This window comes from Equus przewalskii, chromosome 12, assembly GCF_037783145.1.
Source record: "Equus przewalskii isolate Varuska chromosome 12, EquPr2, whole genome shotgun sequence".
NCBI lineage: Eukaryota > Metazoa > Chordata > Mammalia > Perissodactyla > Equidae > Equus > Equus przewalskii.
Genome location: NC_091842.1, coordinates 4,924,585 through 4,943,306, shown reverse-complemented (window position 1 = coordinate 4,943,306; position 18,722 = coordinate 4,924,585). Strand labels below are relative to the sequence as shown.

At 43.1% G+C, this 18,722-nt stretch overlaps 1 protein-coding gene and 1 long non-coding RNA gene across 6 annotated transcripts in view; one reads left to right on the top strand and one right to left on the bottom strand.

The window, feature by feature from the left end:
- Window positions 1-25: 25 nt before the first annotated feature.
- On the top strand, window positions 26-13,236 carry LOC103562795 (uncharacterized). Of its 4 annotated transcripts, none has more exons than XR_011524673.1 (5): window positions 26-1,098; window positions 1,332-1,565; window positions 11,633-11,756; window positions 12,219-12,738; window positions 12,910-13,236. It is a non-coding gene; the product is annotated as an uncharacterized lncRNA (long non-coding RNA). The 4 variants fall into 4 exon arrangements; XR_011524671.1 differs by having other exon boundaries at window positions 43-1,098; window positions 12,219-12,815; XR_011524672.1 differs by lacking the exon at window positions 1,332-1,565 and adding an exon at window positions 1,605-1,738 and having other exon boundaries at window positions 48-1,098.
- KDELR2 (KDEL endoplasmic reticulum protein retention receptor 2) overlaps window positions 13,222-18,722 on the bottom strand; it is a 16,391-nt gene continuing 10,890 nt past the window's right edge. The window contains exons 3-5 of one of the 2 annotated variants that reach the window (XM_070567425.1): window positions 17,417-17,575; window positions 16,054-16,306; window positions 13,222-15,257 (exon numbers count right to left, since the gene is read on the bottom strand). In XM_070567425.1, coding sequence (XP_070423526.1) covers window positions 15,223-15,257; window positions 16,054-16,306; window positions 17,417-17,575 — 447 coding nt within the window. In that variant the 3' untranslated portion in view covers window positions 13,222-15,222. The remainder of the gene's footprint in view (window positions 15,258-16,053; window positions 16,307-17,416; window positions 17,576-18,722) is intronic. The other variant, XM_070567426.1, reaches the window with a different exon arrangement.

Below are 18,722 nucleotides of genomic sequence, written 5' to 3'. Positions count from 1 at the left end.
GTGAGGCCGCAGCTCGATCCTCTGCGCCTGCGCAGATACTCTGACCCGGAAGGAGCTGTGGTATTTGTTCTCAGGTTTGCATGTGGGTCAAGTCCGTCCTGCTAACCCTACAATTTTATAGATAAGGACTCTTGGGGTTGCCACGGCTGTTACTGGCAGATGTGGGGCTCGTCCCAGGTCTGTGGGACTCCAAGCCTGTGACGAAGTTGCCCTCTCGGTGCCCCCTGCGGTCAGGAGTGCGGCGTTAGGACACTTCTGGAGTTCAGGGTCTGAAACCACCCTGCAGCTTGGGGCTGGGGGCATGGAGAATAGCTTGATCTGCCCTGCGTCCTCTCAAGCAGGCGGTCGCCCAGTACGAAGGTTCTGATTGATGAGGATTATTTTAGGCCAGTTACTTTTAAAAACTGCAGACCAGAAGGAGGCTCTGAGGAGTGGAATTTGCTTGCCCTTTGATGAGAGAGATTTGCATTTGTGAAGGAAGTCTCCATCTGTGGGGGGTGTCTCCCTCTCTGCACCAGGAGGAAGGGGGCATGACCTTATCTCTAGAAACTCTTAATGGGGACGGCAAGGACTTAAGTCTTGTTTATTGTGCGTGTCTGGTAACCTCATGTAGCTGACCCCCCCCCCCCCCATCACCAACTGATATGGACCCTGATATCAGTTTCCCCACATTAAACCCAGCATATATGGGGTTAAAACCAAAACACTCATTCCCTGCTTACTCTCTGGCTTCCTGGCTCCAGAATCCACTATCCTCCATGGAGACAGACACTGTCAAGGACAAGCACCTGGACTATCTCCTCCCACAAAGAGATACGGGCTGGTGGGAAAGCTGCTGACCAGCAAGGTCATGGGCTCCCACCTCTCTGCAATGTCTCAAGGCCAAAGACAGGCTGGTGGGAAAGCTCCAACCAGCAAGGCCATATGCTCCCCCTCCCCTACCTAAAATCCCAAATAAAAACCCTGCCTTTTAGCTTTTCGGGGAGTTTGGGATCTCAGCATTAGCTGCCCTCTCTCTTTGCTCAGCACTGTGCAAAAATAAAATTCCTACTTTCTTCCACCACCCCCGGTGTCAGAGATTGACTTGCTGCACAACAGGTGAGCGAACTCACTTCAGGTTCAGTAACACAACATCCTCCGGGAAGCCTAGGAGATCCTGACTTAATCTGGTCTGATTCTTATCTAAAGTTATAGGACCACCCAATAGCCAGACCCCACCTGCACTGATACTATTTTAATGACTTTTTACATATTCTTTCCTTTGTCTGGTAAAGAGATAACTCGCATACCTATGCCTTAAATTTAGCCCTACTCTCAACCCATGTTTGCAGCCACAGCTGCAGCGGCAGCAGCTACTCCTGCCTGTGGGTCCTGTCCCCATGCTATTCCACACTGTTCTCTAAATAAAAGAGCACTACTGCCAGGCCTTGAGAGTCCAAGAAATCTTTCTTTCCATGACTCGGCTCACCGACCCGCATCATTTCTGGTGGCCCGTAAGGGGATCTTGCTTCAGGGGATGTTGCTTCAGGGGATCTTGCTTCATCGGCTTGTGAGATCGAGTTCTGGTAAGTGCCATTTTTCCTTGTGCATTTCTCTTTTTCAAGGATGGATCTAAATTCACTTCTCCATCGGGAACTTTCTTGGATGGCTGTATGAATCCACGTTTGCTGCCTATGGCTACTCTATGGGGCAAATCATGGCATTCAGCTTGAAGAGAATCGGAACCTTAAGCCTCAGGGTGATGTAGAATGAATTAATCCATTCCTTCCTGACTCTATCTCTAATATATAAATTTTACATGGTCATGGGTCGACCACTTACGTCATTAGGGTGGTAGCCAATCTCCAAGACTCCCGTGGAAGCTTTCTTTTCCTAAGGCTGGATTGGCATCCCTCCCTATGGCTCCTGAGCACACTCCGAACCACAGGAAAGTCCCAATCAGGACTCCGGTTCAAGGAAAGTACCAAACTCTAACCTTTGGTTGAGTATGGGAACCCCTTCTTGGGAGAATGGCTCCAGGATGCAATTGGGTAGAATGTCCTCCAGACCAGTGGAAAATTCCTCACTGTTTTTCTCTATTCTTTTATCTCTGGGACCATTCACCAGGCACCTATTACTGCCAGGCATAATAGGGAAGATATACAAGGGATGCAATGCTGGGGGATGCCCCCATCACGCCTTGCTATAGGAACCCCACAGGAGGAACGACGGGTAGGACACTGCCCTAGGTTCAGGGGAGATTTTCAAGGTAATGGACCCATTTCTTTCGTCTGTCTTAGCGTTACAGTGGCCATTTTGGTCTCCTTTTGAGCTTTGAAACCGGGAAATAAAGAAATCTTTAAAGAGTCAAAGGTTCCACACCTGGGAGCCCCCGAACTTTGGGTTTCCGGGCCTGATCACCCCAGCAACCCCAAGTGGGGTGCCCTCTCTTGATGGTTGGCTCATTGAGTATTTTAGTCACCTACTGAGTCAGTTATGAGGATAGGAGACCTGTGATTTATTCTGTGAATGTCCTGCTGGGGTAGTGTGCCCCAGCACAGGAACTGTTGTGTGACTCTTATCTTGATAACCCTCTGGAAGAGGCCATGAGGGCGAGGTCTGATCTCTTCTTTTCCTTTCTTGTTCATCACCTCCTTTGTTGTCACCAAGTCGAGGTTAAGTTCAGGCTGGACCTGAGCAGAACCTGGACCTGCTGTAAAATCGAAAACTTGAAAACCTTTTGCCAGGGACTTAACTCTCAACCCCAGCACTGGGAGACCTGGCCTCCAGCCAGTTCCAGGTCTTTGCCTCCTGCTTCCCTGCCTCACCTTGTGCTGGCTCAGGGACTAAGTGCCCCAGCTAAGGAGGACTTGACTAGATCTTAGAACCATATTGATGCCCACAATCGGGCTCTGCACCCTTCTCCAGTTCACTGTCAGTCAGACACTGGCTTTACTGCCACGGGGAACGCCCTAAGCATCCCCGGAGACTCACCAGTTGGGTACATTCTAACTAATTGGAAACACTTTCAATTGGATGGGTTATGCCCCAGAAATGCCATCTCGGAGAAAACTTGAGGGGTTTTCTGTGTGCCTTTGTGATTCAGTTGGACAGGTAGATCAACCTAGAATGTAATTTGAGTTACAACCCAGTTTCTGAGAAAATTAAGAGCTCTGTTTAATTGGCTTAACGTAAGTGCTTACATAAATTCTAAACGTAGTAGAAATTAATCCAATGCCCTTCAAGTTAACGTGATGTGAATTAACCTCTGGTAAATGAAAGCTTGTTTCAGTTTGTTCGCTTGATTGAAAATAGTCTTGTTGTCAGAGTTGTCTGTATTTGCCTATGATGCAGGCATGCAGCCTGGGTTTACTAGTCAAATAAGCTCATGTTGTCTGTTAGAAATTCGTCAGCAAAATAATATCTTTAAGTGATGACCAGTTTTGTCTAATGTCTCATGAGGTTTTCGTGGGTAATCTGAACATAATTGTTGGAAACAAATGGTTTAAATAGATAAAAGTGGGTCAAATAACTTTTATGGTCTGTATACTTGGACAAAAACAGCTTCCAAATTCTTTTTGGTAACTTACAACTTTAGAGTTTTGCCAAGTTAAGTTAAATGATAAAAATCTGAGTATCTGGGCCATTTTTGGATTGGATAGAACACAAGCATTATTGCTAAACATATCTAAGTTATCTACTTTTGGCTTCTTATTGCAGCAAGGCTAAAAGTGCTTGGGTCTATTACTATAAAGTGGAGTGTTTCTAGAAATTATGAAGTGTTTAGAATGCTGGTATAAAAGACAGTTCATAATTGCTTACCTTTTCAATGTTTACTAGGGTCTGTAAGAGTTAAAAGTTCTAATTAACGTATATAATTAAAGCTACTGGGAATTAATAAGGAAAACAGCTCTGTATTCAAGTAAGTTAACATATATGTTTTCAGTAAACAAGGTATAAAGAATGGAATAAAGAATGGTGTAAAGAATGTAAAGAATGGAAGTATTTTTGTTGGGTTAAGAAAGATAAATTTGTCCTAAAGTACTAGAAAGTAAGAAAGCAAGCCTGGGACAAATTCTGAATGTAAAAAGAAAGTTGTAGAAGGTTTGTGAAAGAAACTCAGAAAGGAGTTTTATGCCTGGTCAAGTTGGCTCAAATTAAAGTAAATCCAATTAAGTAAATGAGTTTTAATGTTAAAAATAAGCTGGTGCAGAAATTAAAATTTGGTTTTCTCTCAAGGGATAATTTTCTTGAACTTTTGGCCCTCTCTAAGTCTACCTAAACAACAAATCTGTTTTGTGACAATAATGACTGAGGTTACTCTTAAGAGTTTTGACTGTTTCTGTTGTCACTTTGAATGGATCCCTGAGCATTGTTTCACAGTGAGCGTTGTTTGAACAAGTGTTTTAAAGTCTTTTGGTATTTTTGACAAGCTTCTCTCTGTGAAATTGCATGGGAAGCATTGTCAAATAAGCGATGATAACCTTTCTTAGGTGGTATTGTGTGGGTAAATACTATTGATATAGATGTCTTAAAATTATATAGCATTCCTAAAATTCTGCTCTGTCCTGGTTATCAGTCATAATTCCAGTTATTATCTTGAAGTGTCGTATGTCACAGAAGTAGCCAAGTTTCTTTGTCAGTTGCCCTTGGAGTCTTTTGTCCATTTACAGATAGTTGCTATTTTACTGTGATGCTTTTTGCTTTTGCAAATATGTTTCGTCTTCAGAGAAATTCCTGGAAAGGATTCTGACACAAGATTCTAAACTACAGGTTTCTGATAAACTTTCAGATTGTAAAACTGAACTGGGTAAGAAATTACAGAATTCTAATAGAGAAACTGAGCTCATAAATCTGCTAACAGGAGATTAAGCTCAATAATCAATTATACAGCACTGTGTGAACTGATGTGGATGATTACAATTTTTTATGACTTCTGTTTGAAATATTGTTGAGTTTTGATGTGTTGTTTTGTTTTCTCATATTTAAGGACATCTTTTTCTCTTTTCTCTTATGCTAACTATGACTTATAGCAATTTGGTGAAATCATACCTTAATCAGCAAAACTGAAACATTTATCTTTTTCTCCCTACCTGATCCCTCCAGAATTTGGAAACTCTTTGTGAGTGAGCATGGTTATTTCGTGGCAATATTTGCATAAGTTCAATAAGAATCTGTTCTCCTTATAACAGGACACATTGGTTATATTACCAAGGCTTTGACTGGAATGTCATATCTGAGAGAAACATACAGGCTCAGATATGACAAGACAGCTTTTCAGAAACAAAGATTGGACCATCTAGAATAAAGCCACTTGGAAATATTGGCCTGGTACCTTGTTTACAGAGCTTCTGGCAATCTTACCTGGTAAGTAAGGAAGCTTGCTTGTCTGGCAGGTGCAAGGAACCTCAGAATGTTTTGGGGGACCTCGAGAAGAGAGGAGTCCACCCAAATCTGGAGGTACTGCAGGCAAAATCTGATGGCAAGTCCTTGGCTTGGCTTTTCTGGCCTCAAGAGGCCTTTACCGTTCAATCTGAGATTCCTCATAAAAGAAATTCCAGCAAAGCAGATTTAAAAGAGCCTGTATAATCAATTGTTATTCTTGCTGCACTTGTGTAAATAATTGGACCAAGTTTTATTGAAACTACACTTATTTTGCAAACCAGTTTATCTTAATTTGGCTATCTTTTGTAAAAATAAGGGTGGTTTTAGAGAGAAAAAATTATGTTTCAGCAGAAGCTATAGTAGGCAATCATGGATATTAGACTCTAGCTCTTCTCTTCTACAAGATTCACCTGTTACTAATCATAATGTCTCCTCCTGGCCATCCATCTCTGATACCTGGGAGTTCCCTGGCCACAGTCAGACCTTTTCCTTCAACTCTACTGCCCAAATGCTAACTAGATTTGCCTTGTCACAGGTGGATCATAAACAACAAGTTCTAAAGGTAAAGTCCCCAACTTATCGATACACACAGGATGGACTATATCAAATTTGGGACGAATATCTTTGGTTCACTCCTAGTGGTCAACTCAGTCAAAAGGCCACTCTATGTTGGGAACAAACCAATCACACCTGTGATACGTGGCCTAAAATAGCACCTGACCTATGGGAAAAATTCCCCATTATATGTGTTCTCATATCATAGCCTTAAGAAATACTGATTGGTTTGGGACTGACTGGGTTAGACGGCCCAGCATATGTTGGTTAGCCCCTAATGGCACTCAGTGGCTGTGTGGCTCCAACTTATGGCCTTGGCTACAACCTGGATGGATTGGACGATGCACCCTAGGCTTCGCCTGGATGCAGGGTAGAACTACATTTACTATATCTCCTCCTGCTAACCTTCCCAACCTGCAACAGCGCTGGACATGCTCTGTCTTCCACTGGTATGACCACCTTGCCTCAATTTTCCTTCCCCAATTAGGAATCAAAAGTGTCATCTGGCACATGGAAGTCCTAAACAAATTTACTATGAAGGCATTAAATGATACACAACATAGCCTTTCGCTGCTCGGTTTAGAAGTGTCCCAAATGCGCAAGGCAGTCCTACAAAACCGAATGGCACTGGATGTCTTGACAGCAGCACAGGGGGGCACTTGTGCCATTATAAAACTGAATGTTGTGTTTATATTCCTGACTACCATAAAAATATCTCTGGCTTCCTATGTGATATGAGCCACCAAATTAAGTCCATGTCTGACCCTGCCCTATCTCTAAATGATTGGTTGAACTCCTGGTCAGGACCAGGTCTCTGGACTACTATCAAAACCTTATTCATTAGGTTAATCATATTGCTTGTATTTCTTATTATAATTTGTTGTCTATTTTGTTGTTTGTCTTCTGCATGTGAGCAAAGTTTCACCTCCTGGACCACCTCTCGTCAAATGATTCTCTCGTCTCCAGAGGCTCTGTACACCTTGTCAGCCTTGGATGCCACGGGCACAGCCTTCCGGTCCACTGAACCTCCGACCTATACCTATGGCCCCATTTAGGGACAGCTCTACGACCTTGTACAGCCGGAAGTAGTTACAGAAGACTGACCATTGTCCATATCCCCAAAAGATTTCGGGGCCAAATGGGTTTGGGGGGGGTTTATGATGAGGATTATTTTAGGCTGGTTACTTTTAAAAACTGCAGACCAGGGGGCTGGCCCCGTGGCCGAGTGGTTAAGTTCGCGTGCTTCCCTGCAGGCGGCCCAGTGTTTCGTTGGTTCGAATCCTGGGTGCGGACATGGCACTGCTCATTAAACCACGCTGAGGCAGCGTCCCACATGCCACAACTAGAAGGACCCACAACAAAGAATATACAACTATGTACTGGGGGGCTTTGGGGAGAAAAAAGTAAAAAATAAAATCTTTAAAAAAAAAAAAAAAAAACCTCGTTATATATATAAAACAAAACAAAACAAAAAAAACCTGCTCTGAGGAGTGGAGTTTGCTTGCCCTTTGATGAGAGACATTTGCATTTGTGAAGGAAGTCTCCATGTGTGGGGGTGTCTCCCTCCCTGCACCAGGTGGAAGGGGGCATGACCTTATCTCTAGAAACTCTTAATGGGGACAGCAAGGACTTAAGTCTTGTTTATTGTATTTGTCTGCTAACCTCATGTAGCTGACTCCCGCCACCACCAACATCCTCCAGGAAGCCTAGGAGATCCTGACTTAATCCGGTCTGATTCTTATCTAAAGTTATAGGACCACCCAATAGCCAGACCCCACCTGCACTGATACTATTTTAATGACTTTTTACATATTCTTTCCTTGTCTTGTAAAGAGATAACTCACATACCTATGCCTTAAATTTAGCCCTACTCTCAACCCATGTTTGCAGCAGCAGCAGCTCTGACTGCCCGTGGGTCCTGTCCCCACGCAGCAGCTCTGACTGCCCATGGGTCCTGTCCCCATGCTATTCCACACTGTTCTCTAAATAAAAGAGCACTACTGCCAGACCTTGAGAGCCCAAGAAATCTTTCTTTTGTCTCCTCGGCTCACTGACCCTGCATCACTGACCACTTCTCAGCACCTCCACCCTGGTCTGAGCCCCCTTCACCTGGTGCCTGGCCCTGTCTCCACCCTACAGTGCATTCCCCCTATAGCGGCCGGGTTGACCTTGTTGGATCAGTCAGACAAGGCCCGTCCTCCGCTTAGGATTTTGCAAGGCTGCACTTTTTGAATAAAATAGACTCTACCTCCTGCAGAGGCCTTTCCATGGTGGTCACACAAGTCTGTAAATGCCTGTTTATGTCTCCTGGGGTTAGGGTTATTACTCTCTCCCTCCATTTCCCCACTCCTGGCTGCCTTTTTTTGTTCTCTTGATATACTTCAAGCTCATTCTCACCTCAGGGCTTTTAAAGTCTGTTCCTTCTGCCAGGGATGCTCCTCCTCCAGGTATTTCCTTCTCACTCTCCCACTTCTTCATTCAGGCCTCAGCTCAAGTGTCACTACCTCGAAGAGACCTTCCCTGGCCACCTTATCTAAAACAGCCCACCCATTGCTTCCCATTCCCTCACCCTGCATTAGTTTTCTTCATAGCATGAATCACTCCCTGGCATTATCATGTTTATTACCTCTCTCCTCCCATCTTACAGTGTAACTTGTATGAGCATGGCCACCTTGTTAGACTTGTTCACGGCTATGCACATAACAGAGCATACTGTAGGCACTTATTAAATACTTGATGAATGAATAAACAAACTCATTAAATGTCGAGATTTTCCAAGTCTGAAGTTCCTTCAGGGGTCTTCTAAAGGGCAGAATTTCAGGGTTAAAAATAATATTGAAATTGTATCAATGGTTGTGAAAATGATACAGGGGATTGTAAATAGGGAAGTTATGAGGTTTTAATAGAAAGGAGAGTTGGGGCCGGCCCCGTGGCTGAGTGGTTAGGTTCATGCACTCTGCTTCAGTGGCCCAGGGTCTCCCCGGTTTGAATCCTGGGCTGGACATGGCACCACTCATCAGGCCACGCTGAGGCGGCATCCCACATGTCACAACTAGAAGGACCCACAACTAAAAAAAAAATACACAACTACGTACCGGGGGGCCTTGGGGAGAAAAAGCAAAAATAAAATCTTTAAAAAAAAAAGAAAGAAAGGAGAACCATTCATCATAAATATTTATTGGCCACTTGGTGTGGTCCAAAGTGACTGTAGGGGAGGAAGACATTTCCTCTACCTTCTCCGGGTTCTTCTTCTTACTGGAGAACAAATTAAATTCACATGAGACAGAATAACAGGAGAAAATTAAACAAAGCTTTATAGCATGTATCCATGGGAGAGGCCCAGGCAAGCTGAGCAACTCGCCAAAATGGCTGAAGCCACCACCTTAAATATCATCTTCAGCTACAGACAAAGGAGGATGTTGGAGGTGGGGGAGAGTCGATCATGGGAGATTACCACACAAGTACAGTAAACAAGATGCAGATTTAAGTCCTTGCCTTTGGCATTGATTAAGAGTTTCTAGAGATAAGGTCATCCCCGCTTCTTCCTGGTACAGAGAGGGAGACACCTTTACAGATGGGGATTTCATTTACAATGTAAATGTCTCTTAAGAAAGGGTAAGTAAATTCTACTTTTCAGTTGCTTTCCTGTTTGCAGTTTATTAAAAGTAACCAGCCCTAAATAATCCTCATGTCAAAGAGACATATCTTGGGGTGGCCAATTCCAGTCCCCCACATGACTTAATTAGAGAGGTCAGGGAAGACTCTCCTGAAGGAGATATTAAAATGAGATCTGGAAGAAGAGTAGGAATTAAGGTGAAAGAGGGTGATTCAGAAGTTAGAAGGTTGTTAGTGCCCACCCCATGGCCAAGTGGTTCAGTTCGCACTTTCCACTTCGGTGGCCCAGGGTTTCCCCGGTTCAGATCTTGGGCACAGACCTAGCACCGCTCATCAAGCCATGCTGAGGTGGCGTCCCACATGGCACAGCCAGAGGGACCTACAGCTAGAATGTGTAACTATGTACTGGGGGGCTTTGGGGAGAAGAAGGAAGAAAAAAAGAAAAAGAAGATTGGCAACAGATGTTAGCTCAGGTGCTAATCGTTACAAAATAAATTTTAAAAAAGTTAGAAACACAAAGATCCTATATGCAAATGTTTAAAGCAGCTTTATTTATAATTGCCAAAAGCTGAAAATAATCAAGGTGTCATTCATCGATGTTTGGAAATAGACACTGTGGTACGTCCACAGAAATGGGACAAACTATTGACTGTGAAGTTATTGATTCCCACAAAAAACATGGTTAAATCTTAGATGCATTTTACTAAGAAAAAGAAGCCAGACCTAGAAGGCTGCTTATTGTATGATTCTACTCCTGTGAGATTGTGGAAAGGATAAAAGTATACAGGTCTCCCAGGGGCAATGGGAGGGGGAATGGTTGACTACCACGGGAAACTTTATGGAGCAGGAACTGGTCTACACGGTCCTGGGGTGGTGGATGCATGCTTACATGCACGTGTCAAAACCTTTCCAGAGAATATTATTGTACGTAAAATAAAACAACCTCCCACAAATCATCCAAACAAAGCCCCCCCCCCAAAAAAGTTAGAAGGTTGTGCCTGTGATCGTACATATTCTTAACTGTAATAGTTCCCTTTTGAAAACAGGATTTGTAAGGCTTAGCAATAAGATAATTCTTCATAAACTTTTGTGAGTAAAAGTAGATATTTTGAACTTAACGTTAGACAATAGCAACCCACAAAACTATACAATTTCAAAGACATAGTATACACATTTTTTAAAACAAAGTATTTCGTGTAGTTCTAATCACTGCAAGTATATTCTGCCACTTCCATGTAACATTATTCCATTGGTTGAATTAGACCTATTTTAAAACATTATTCAGGGGCCAGCCCCGTGGCCGAGTGGTTAAGTTTGCGTGCTCTGCGAAACATGTTCGGATCCTGGGTACGGACATGGCACCTCTCATTAGGCCATGCTGAGGCGGCGTGCCACATGCCACAGCTAGAAGGACCTACAACTAAAATATACAACTATGTACTGGAGGATTTGAGGAGAAAAAGCAGAAAGAAAAAAAAACTTGGCAACAATTGTTAGCTCAGGTGCCAATCTTTAAAAAAAAATTATTCCATCATCTGCGTATCTCATACATGTCATATTCGTTCCCTTAGAGACAGGTTTTTCCATTTTCTGTTATTAAAAATACCTGTTTTAAAAAGGAAGTTTTTTTAAAAGATTTTATTTTTTTCCTTTTTCTCCCCAAAGCTCTCCGGTACATAGTTGTATATTCTTCGTTGTGGGTCCTTCTAGGTGTGGCATGTGGAAAGCTGCCTCAGCGTGGTTTAATCAGTGCCATGTCCGCGCCCAGGATTCGAACCAACGAAACACTGGGCCGCCTGCAGCGGAGCACACGAACTTAACCACTCGGCCACGGGGCCAGCCCCAGGAAGTATTTTTAAAAATAATTATTTCTTATTTCCAAAATGAAATATCCAAGTCATGGCATAGCTCTTGAAAAGGTAAATAACCAATCATGATTTTTTTTAAGTGATGATAATTTTCAAATACCCAGAAGATGCCTGACACCTAAGGACCCACCATCCAGATTTAACAAGGGATAACATCCGTCCATATTTGCTCCATCTGGCATTTGGTGGTGGGGGAGATCTTTGATATCCTTCTCTGCTTACTCTTTCAGGTTCATTTCATTGTTTATTTGCAAACTGCAAGTAAACATTCTCCAGAAACTTTCTTGGCATTTCATTTTATCTTCATATTAACTTGGAGAAACTATGACCTTTACTCTCATTTTTCCAAATCAGGTGATTCATATCCTCCTCTATTTCTCCCTTCGGGACTTAATTTTCTTTGATTTGAGTAAATCCCCATGTCCGAGTGAAATTAACATCCTTGCATTTAATTAGTTTCTTTCAGGAAGGTGCATAGTTGTTTTTCTACGCATTCTTTAGTCCTGAGATCTTCAGTGCTCAGAATTTGAAATCAGTTTTAGTTTCAGGGCACTTCAGTTTTCCTCTTACAGAACCATTTATTGTCTTAGAAAACTTATCTGATGAGTGGATAGGTTCTATATTTGCATTCTGTTTTGGTAATGGTGTCAAGTGTAGTGTAGTGTTTGCCCAAAGACCGCTTCCCCCTTAAGTGCCTAGGGCAAAACTCAGAGGAGTGATCTGGACTATTATATTCTAATAGTATAAAAAAGTATCCTTTTCATTATTTACAAGGATCAGTGCTATATTATGCTGCAACTTGCTTTACAATTGCAGGGGTAAAAGAGCGAATTGTTTCAGAACTGGAGGAGAAACACCCACAACACCTACCCAAGACTCCACACTACAAAGGCTAAACCAGATGGCACAGGACAGGACGGGACCACGACGGACGGGCGGCGGCAGAACCCGGCGGCAAGACCTGGGCAGAGCGCAGTTCCTTGGAATTGCACTTTCAGCCACTAGAGGGCGAAGGACCCACTCCAGTCAGCCGTCAGCAGCCCTCTCAGACGGGTTGTTTCGGAAGGCACCCGAGAGGCAATTTCTGTACATGCACTGCTCTCCCAACACGGGGAAAACTGACCACGGTCACCAAACGGGCCAGAGGGACTCCTGCCAGAACTGGTTCTCAGCCGGCTTCTGAGGCAGCTGTCCCAAGCTAAGCATAAAGAAAGGGAGGGGAAAAGGGGGTCACCGAGCTGCTGAGCACTTACTGTGCACCAACCTCCGTGTTTCGAGCCTCAGGACATGAGCTCATTTGCACCTCGCAGAAATCCTGTGGCCCGAGTCATTGCATGTGAGTGCAAGGGAATGAGGCTTGTGTAAATCCAGGGTCGCAGAGCTGGAGTATGGGGACGAGACTCCTAACACAAGGTTAACCCCAAAGCTTATGCTTGTTTTATTCAGTGTCCCACAGATCATGTACGACGATTTCTATCAAAATGAAACCTTTGCTTGACCTTTCCAGGAAGCTATCCAGCCTGGTGGCATCTTTGGAAAAGCTGGGCCGAATCTTCTTGCAAGGTCTTCCACCTGCAACGTTTCTTTCGCCATCTGCTTTTCTACTACTCCCCTCTGGACCAGACTGTAAGGAGGCAGGAAATGCGATTCAACACTGTGGCCGAACCGGACAGGGATCGGATTGGTGTCTGCAGGCAGCCAAGAGCCAGCAGCTTTTCAGAATGATCATTTAGTGGGAAAATTTGTTAACTTTGCTTTATTTCTCCTACCAATTATATTTTAAAAAAATCACACAAATAAAACAGCTCAATAAAAAGTATTAATTACCTGACAACCTTTATTCAGGAAGTGAAAGTAATTCTGAAACAGTGCTTCATCAGGCGTGTCATACAGGCCTTGGTTTCCATCGTGTGTGAGGACACTGCCCCAGCCCTGCACTCACTCAGGCGCCCTGTTTGTCACGTCATCCTGGTTGGCCACAAAATAGTGGCATCATCTTAACCAATTTTATTTTTACTTGGGCAGAAGGAGTAAAGAAGGAATCAATACTTCATAAATCAGGTGGCGTGCCGAGGTCCCAGCTCCTTGCTCTGTGAATTGTGCTCTCCGACGAATGAGCCCAGCTTGTGTTTGAGTTACATGCACAAAAACAGGTGTGAGCCCCCCGCCCCAGTCCCAGTTTGGGCAGTAAGCAGTCTGCTCCACTAAGAACGGGATTTCCCATCCTTTTTCCACGCTCTCAGAATCTTCCAAGGAGGATGAAAACAAACTAAAACAAAACTAGGATGCTGGAAAGATACTGATACACAGAAGCAAAAATGTGAGGCAAGGGGGGAAAGCAAAATGAGAGAGGAAGACAGGAGGTTAAGTTATGCAGTTACACTGCCAATTTAGAAGGAAAATTAAAACCCATCAGCTCCCTTCTTCCACAAGATATTTTAATACTACAAGAGAAAACACTACATCCTCCTTGTAGTGAGCACTGTTAGTATTCAACACTTTAACATTTATGGTGTATCATGTAAAAAAGTCATATGCCTTTGCCAAAATCAAAAAAAGGGGTAGCAAATCAATATAACGGCAAAATCAGGAGGAAAAATTCCAATTTTCCCGCAAACTACAGAAAGTTTTAGATTAAGTGGACAAAAAATGTTTGCAGCCCTATATGGAGTTTTTGCTGCCAACTGAAAAAAAAAAATCATCCAGACATAGGATGTTCCAAAAGCCTAATTCACTAAAAAAAGACAATTTATTCTATGTTTAATAAAATGTTTATTTAGGATGGTAACACAAAATAAATCATGCAAGAGCTCAGTAAAAAGAAAACTAAAACCAAAAAATATAAGAGTATAAGGAATGGCAATTGGTGCTGCCAGTTAAAAAAATGTAAATGATTTTACGACCCAAAAGTGGTATGAAAAACCATTTGAATCTGAGCATGACATGGTTGTAGTAATCTTCTGAAATTGTACATCAAAGTGACAGTTAGCTACTTGTGTTCCACTCCTCAGAGAAGCAGAGTCCTAGATCCGAAATAATCATAAACGTCCCTCGCATCCCACACTCAGATGGCAAGGAACCTGGAACCCCTGCCCACCAAGTTCTTCGACACCTTGAGATGGTCTCAAACTGACACTTCTTAGCAGGGAGGAGCGCAGGCACCTTTGGTGACTCTTAAATGAGACTCCATCTACATTCATTATCTTAAAATTTTGGTAATGAAAACCGTAAGACTTGCAAGTCATCCTTACCAGCCTTAAATGTAGTGTTGTGATGTCCAAGGAAGGATTTCCACATCAGGTGGGAAGAAATTGAAACAGATATACCAAATTGAACATAGTGTCTCAGATTTCAAACAAATATAACTCATCTTTTGGCAAAAAATAAATATAGTGGAATGCAAGTTTGATAGATGGAAGAATATATAATCTACCAGCCGTCAAGGAGTACAATTTCATTGTAGACACGAAGAATCGACAATTTCAAAGAATTAAAAAAAAAAGTTTGTACTTACTCCTCACAAAATCTTCACTTTTTGGAACTACCCCAATTGAAGCTACACACTGAATTTATTAATACAGCATTAAGTTTCTTTGTGTAAAAAAATCTTTGTACATAGTAATAAAAAAGATAAGGCAAGATGCATTAAACAGAAACCTTCTGGTTCTTTTCCTCTGGGTTCTTACAGAGCCACTCATGACTATCTGCAACAGAAGAGGGAAGTTTCTGATTTTCCATGTCAAGCATCTTGTGCCTTTGCTGTGGTAAGAATTCTGTCCGAGCACCCTGAAGGACAGATGCTGGTGATGGTCTTTGGCACTTACGCTGGCAGACTGAGCTTCTTTCCCTTGAGTACTAGAATTTTAAAGAGAGGAAGAGAAAACAAAAGGTTACTGATATTGACAAGCTTACAGTTTCCTTCTTCCCTTTCCTAGAAGTCTGTCATACAAGATACCACATAGTAAGGTACAAGGAAATAAGCTTTTGGCAACCAAGAGTCATCTGATTTTGGTGTCAATAAACAAAGCCCCCTGAAATATGAAAATGTCATGCACATATAGACTGGAATTTTCTTCATGTACGTGGATGCCATAGCAATCGTATTTAAGAAATAAAAATTCAACTGAAATTGTCACTAAATTCATAGCAGCTTTTTGTTATCATGACTTTCTCCCCTAATCAACATATCTTAACATACAACTGTTACGATGCACAGAGGTCTATGAAATTTTGGATGTTAAAAAAGGGATAAAGTATATATGCCTTTGTACCTAGCAATTCTACCATTAGGAATTTTACTCTATAAGCAAGGATTCTTAGCTTGGGGTCTGTGGTTGGGTTTCAGGAGCTTCTGGATCCCCTAAAATTATATGCAGGGTTGGCCCCATGGCCTACTGGTTAAGTTTGGCACGCTCCATTTTGGGGGCCCAGGTTCGGTGCCCGGGCGGGGACCTAAACCACTCTTCAGTGGCCATGCTGAGGCGGTGACCCACATGCATACAGGAATTCCTGGAAATGCAGGAAGACCGGCACAGATGTTAGCTCAGGGTGAATCCTCCTCAAGCGAAAAGAGGACGACTGGTGATGGATAGTAGCCCCTAAAAGAATACATGGCCGCAGAACAAAGCAGGCAGGGCGCAGCCTGACATACCTTTTGTAATGTACAAGTAGAAGAAGTCGCAGTACAGAATGGTCTGGACAACGCCGGCCACCACAGCAATGAGGTCGAAGAAGCCCTCGAAGTAGAAGCGCCAGATCCAGTTGACGAGATACAAAGCGCGGTAGAGGCCCTGGAAGAACAGGTAGTGGGTGGTGATGGTCTCCGCCTCCCCGGTCTTGCTGATCATGAAGAGCTGCGGGAGGATAGCCACTGATTCAAGGTAGATGGAGAAGGTCCACAAAATCTGTAGGAGAAACAGCAAGCTTCCGTCAGCACTGGTGCCCACTGTAGGTTCACAGGAAAGACTCCTGCTCCACTGCGGAGCAGCACACGAAGAGCAGGGAGTCTGGGCATCTGGGCCCAGAATAGAGCAGCTTAGCCATTTAATAATACGTCACAGAAACCAAAGCTACATTTAAGAGGCATGGACACTCACAATGACAAGCTGAGTAACCTGGACACATCTATTTGAATTTTCACTACCTTGCCTTTCCAAGGTCTCGTTCTTCCCTACAATTTTCTGTGAATCTACATATACAACGTTTCTCCTGGATAAGCCTCTCCCACTCTAAAGCTAGGGTCCTGAATCAACCCGGTTGGCTGCCAGGATTGACAACACTGATAACCGGGTCCTTCCAGTCCCTCACTGCTGTTTTTCCTCACCAACTGGTCTCATTTCCAGACTATCTAAATGTTCTCACTGTTTTTCTTATTCTTAAAGCTTTTTTGGTGTGGTTAAATCAAAGGGGTAAGAGACCGGAGTTGTAATCATGCAGCTCTCTGCCTCACATGGTACTTTATCCATGCTGACAAGAACTTGCAAGTAGTCCCTGGCGTGTTCGGAAACCCAAGCACTCCCAGCACCGTGAGATGAGCAAGCGCAGAGCCGTAACTTAATCCGCCCCAGGGGCTAAGGGAGGGACAGGGCACTCAGGAGCAGGCCGCAGCACTGTACAGCGCCAGGGGCACCACGCAAACCATGCTTCCTAAAGTTGAGGAGTGTAGCAGCGCTGCTCAGAGGATTCACAGACAAGGCGTCAACATGCAACGCTCGTACACAACGAGGAAACGAAAGTTGGGTCAGAGTGGGGAGAAGATCATGCCCTCAAACACTCGGACGGGCAAGGCATCGTGTTTATATTCTAAACGGGAGTCAGGCAATAACCTGTCAGCAGACACTCAAATACCTGCAGGCTTAATTCCTGTCCATGATTTATTTACACCAAATAGTGGATGTTGCACCAGAAGCTTGCCCAACCAAAAACAAACAAACAAACAGAACCCCACATTATCTGCAAAAAGGTCTATTTCCCTAGGGAAGCAGATGTGACCACTAAATAACCTCTTAACCAACCTCAAGCGGAGAGAAATCATGATTGACTAGAAACGAGAGGCCTCCCACAGGGACCACCAGAAACTCCACTCGGAAGGTATCATGATTTCCATCGTAGGTTGCCTTAAATTTCATGTAGATCAGGTACACTGTGGCATAGGAGCAGGCAATGTAGATAAGCTAAAAACACAAGAAAAGATACCAGGTCATCAACACCTTTCAATCGTTCCAACTCCCTTGGCTTTCTACAAGATAGAGTTTTACGAGTCATATAACCACCATTACAATGAAGACACAAAACAGTCCTATCACACCCCCAAAAATTCCCTCACGCAGCCCCTCTATAGCCGAGCCTTCCCCCCAGGCCTAACCTCTGGTGATCACTGATCTGTTCTTGCTTTCTGCAGGTTTGCCTTTTCTAGAATGCTATATAAATAAAATCATACAGTACATCACCTTTTAAGACCAGCTTCTTCAGTTAGCATAATGATGTGAGATCCAACCATGTTGGTGTGTCTATTAATAATTGGTTCCTCTGTATTGTTGGGTGGCATCCACTGTATGGGGGTGCCACAGTTTGTTCATCCACTCACCACTTAAAGGACAGCTAGGTTGTTTCCAGTGTGGGGGACAATGGATACAGCCGCTATGAACATTTGCGTACAGGTTTTTGTGTGAACATAAGTTCTCACTTCTCTTGAGTAAATACCTAGGAGTGCGAATGCTGGCTCATATGTTAAGTCCAACTTTAACTTTACAAGAAACTTCCAACAAATGTATTTTTAATCTCACTTTAAACTATCAGATAGCAGCTTAAGAAGAAAATGAATGCAAAGTTCAATGCAGTTCAAAACCAACATGCTTCTTTCCAGCATGAGGATATTTCTTAGTGCTTTTCTAAAGATAAACAATGTAACTCATGCAAAACTTTGCAATGATGGCTTTTACTTAAATTGTGTTAAACACTGAACATTCACACTGTTGCTGTAAAATTTTCTTTGGTAACATAACAAAAGCAGAACTTAAGCAATAATTTGTAAAACATTGCTGCCTACAAGGAAGCAATGATTTTGTTTGCATAGCAGTATAGCTATTCAAAGGCTTATAATTAAGTTATATGTTCTTTCACATTCAAAAGGTCAAGCACTATATATTCATCCGACCCAAAGGAAAAGTCTGATAGTCTGAAATTACACCAGTTTTCTGACTGCAGAATTTTAGGCCCGAGAACAAAACAGCAGGCTTAACCTATAAATACAGACAACTGGGATAGCAGCTGCCCTGCCTGGTACTACTTCTCCTTAGAAAAGCCAACTTGTGAAACTTA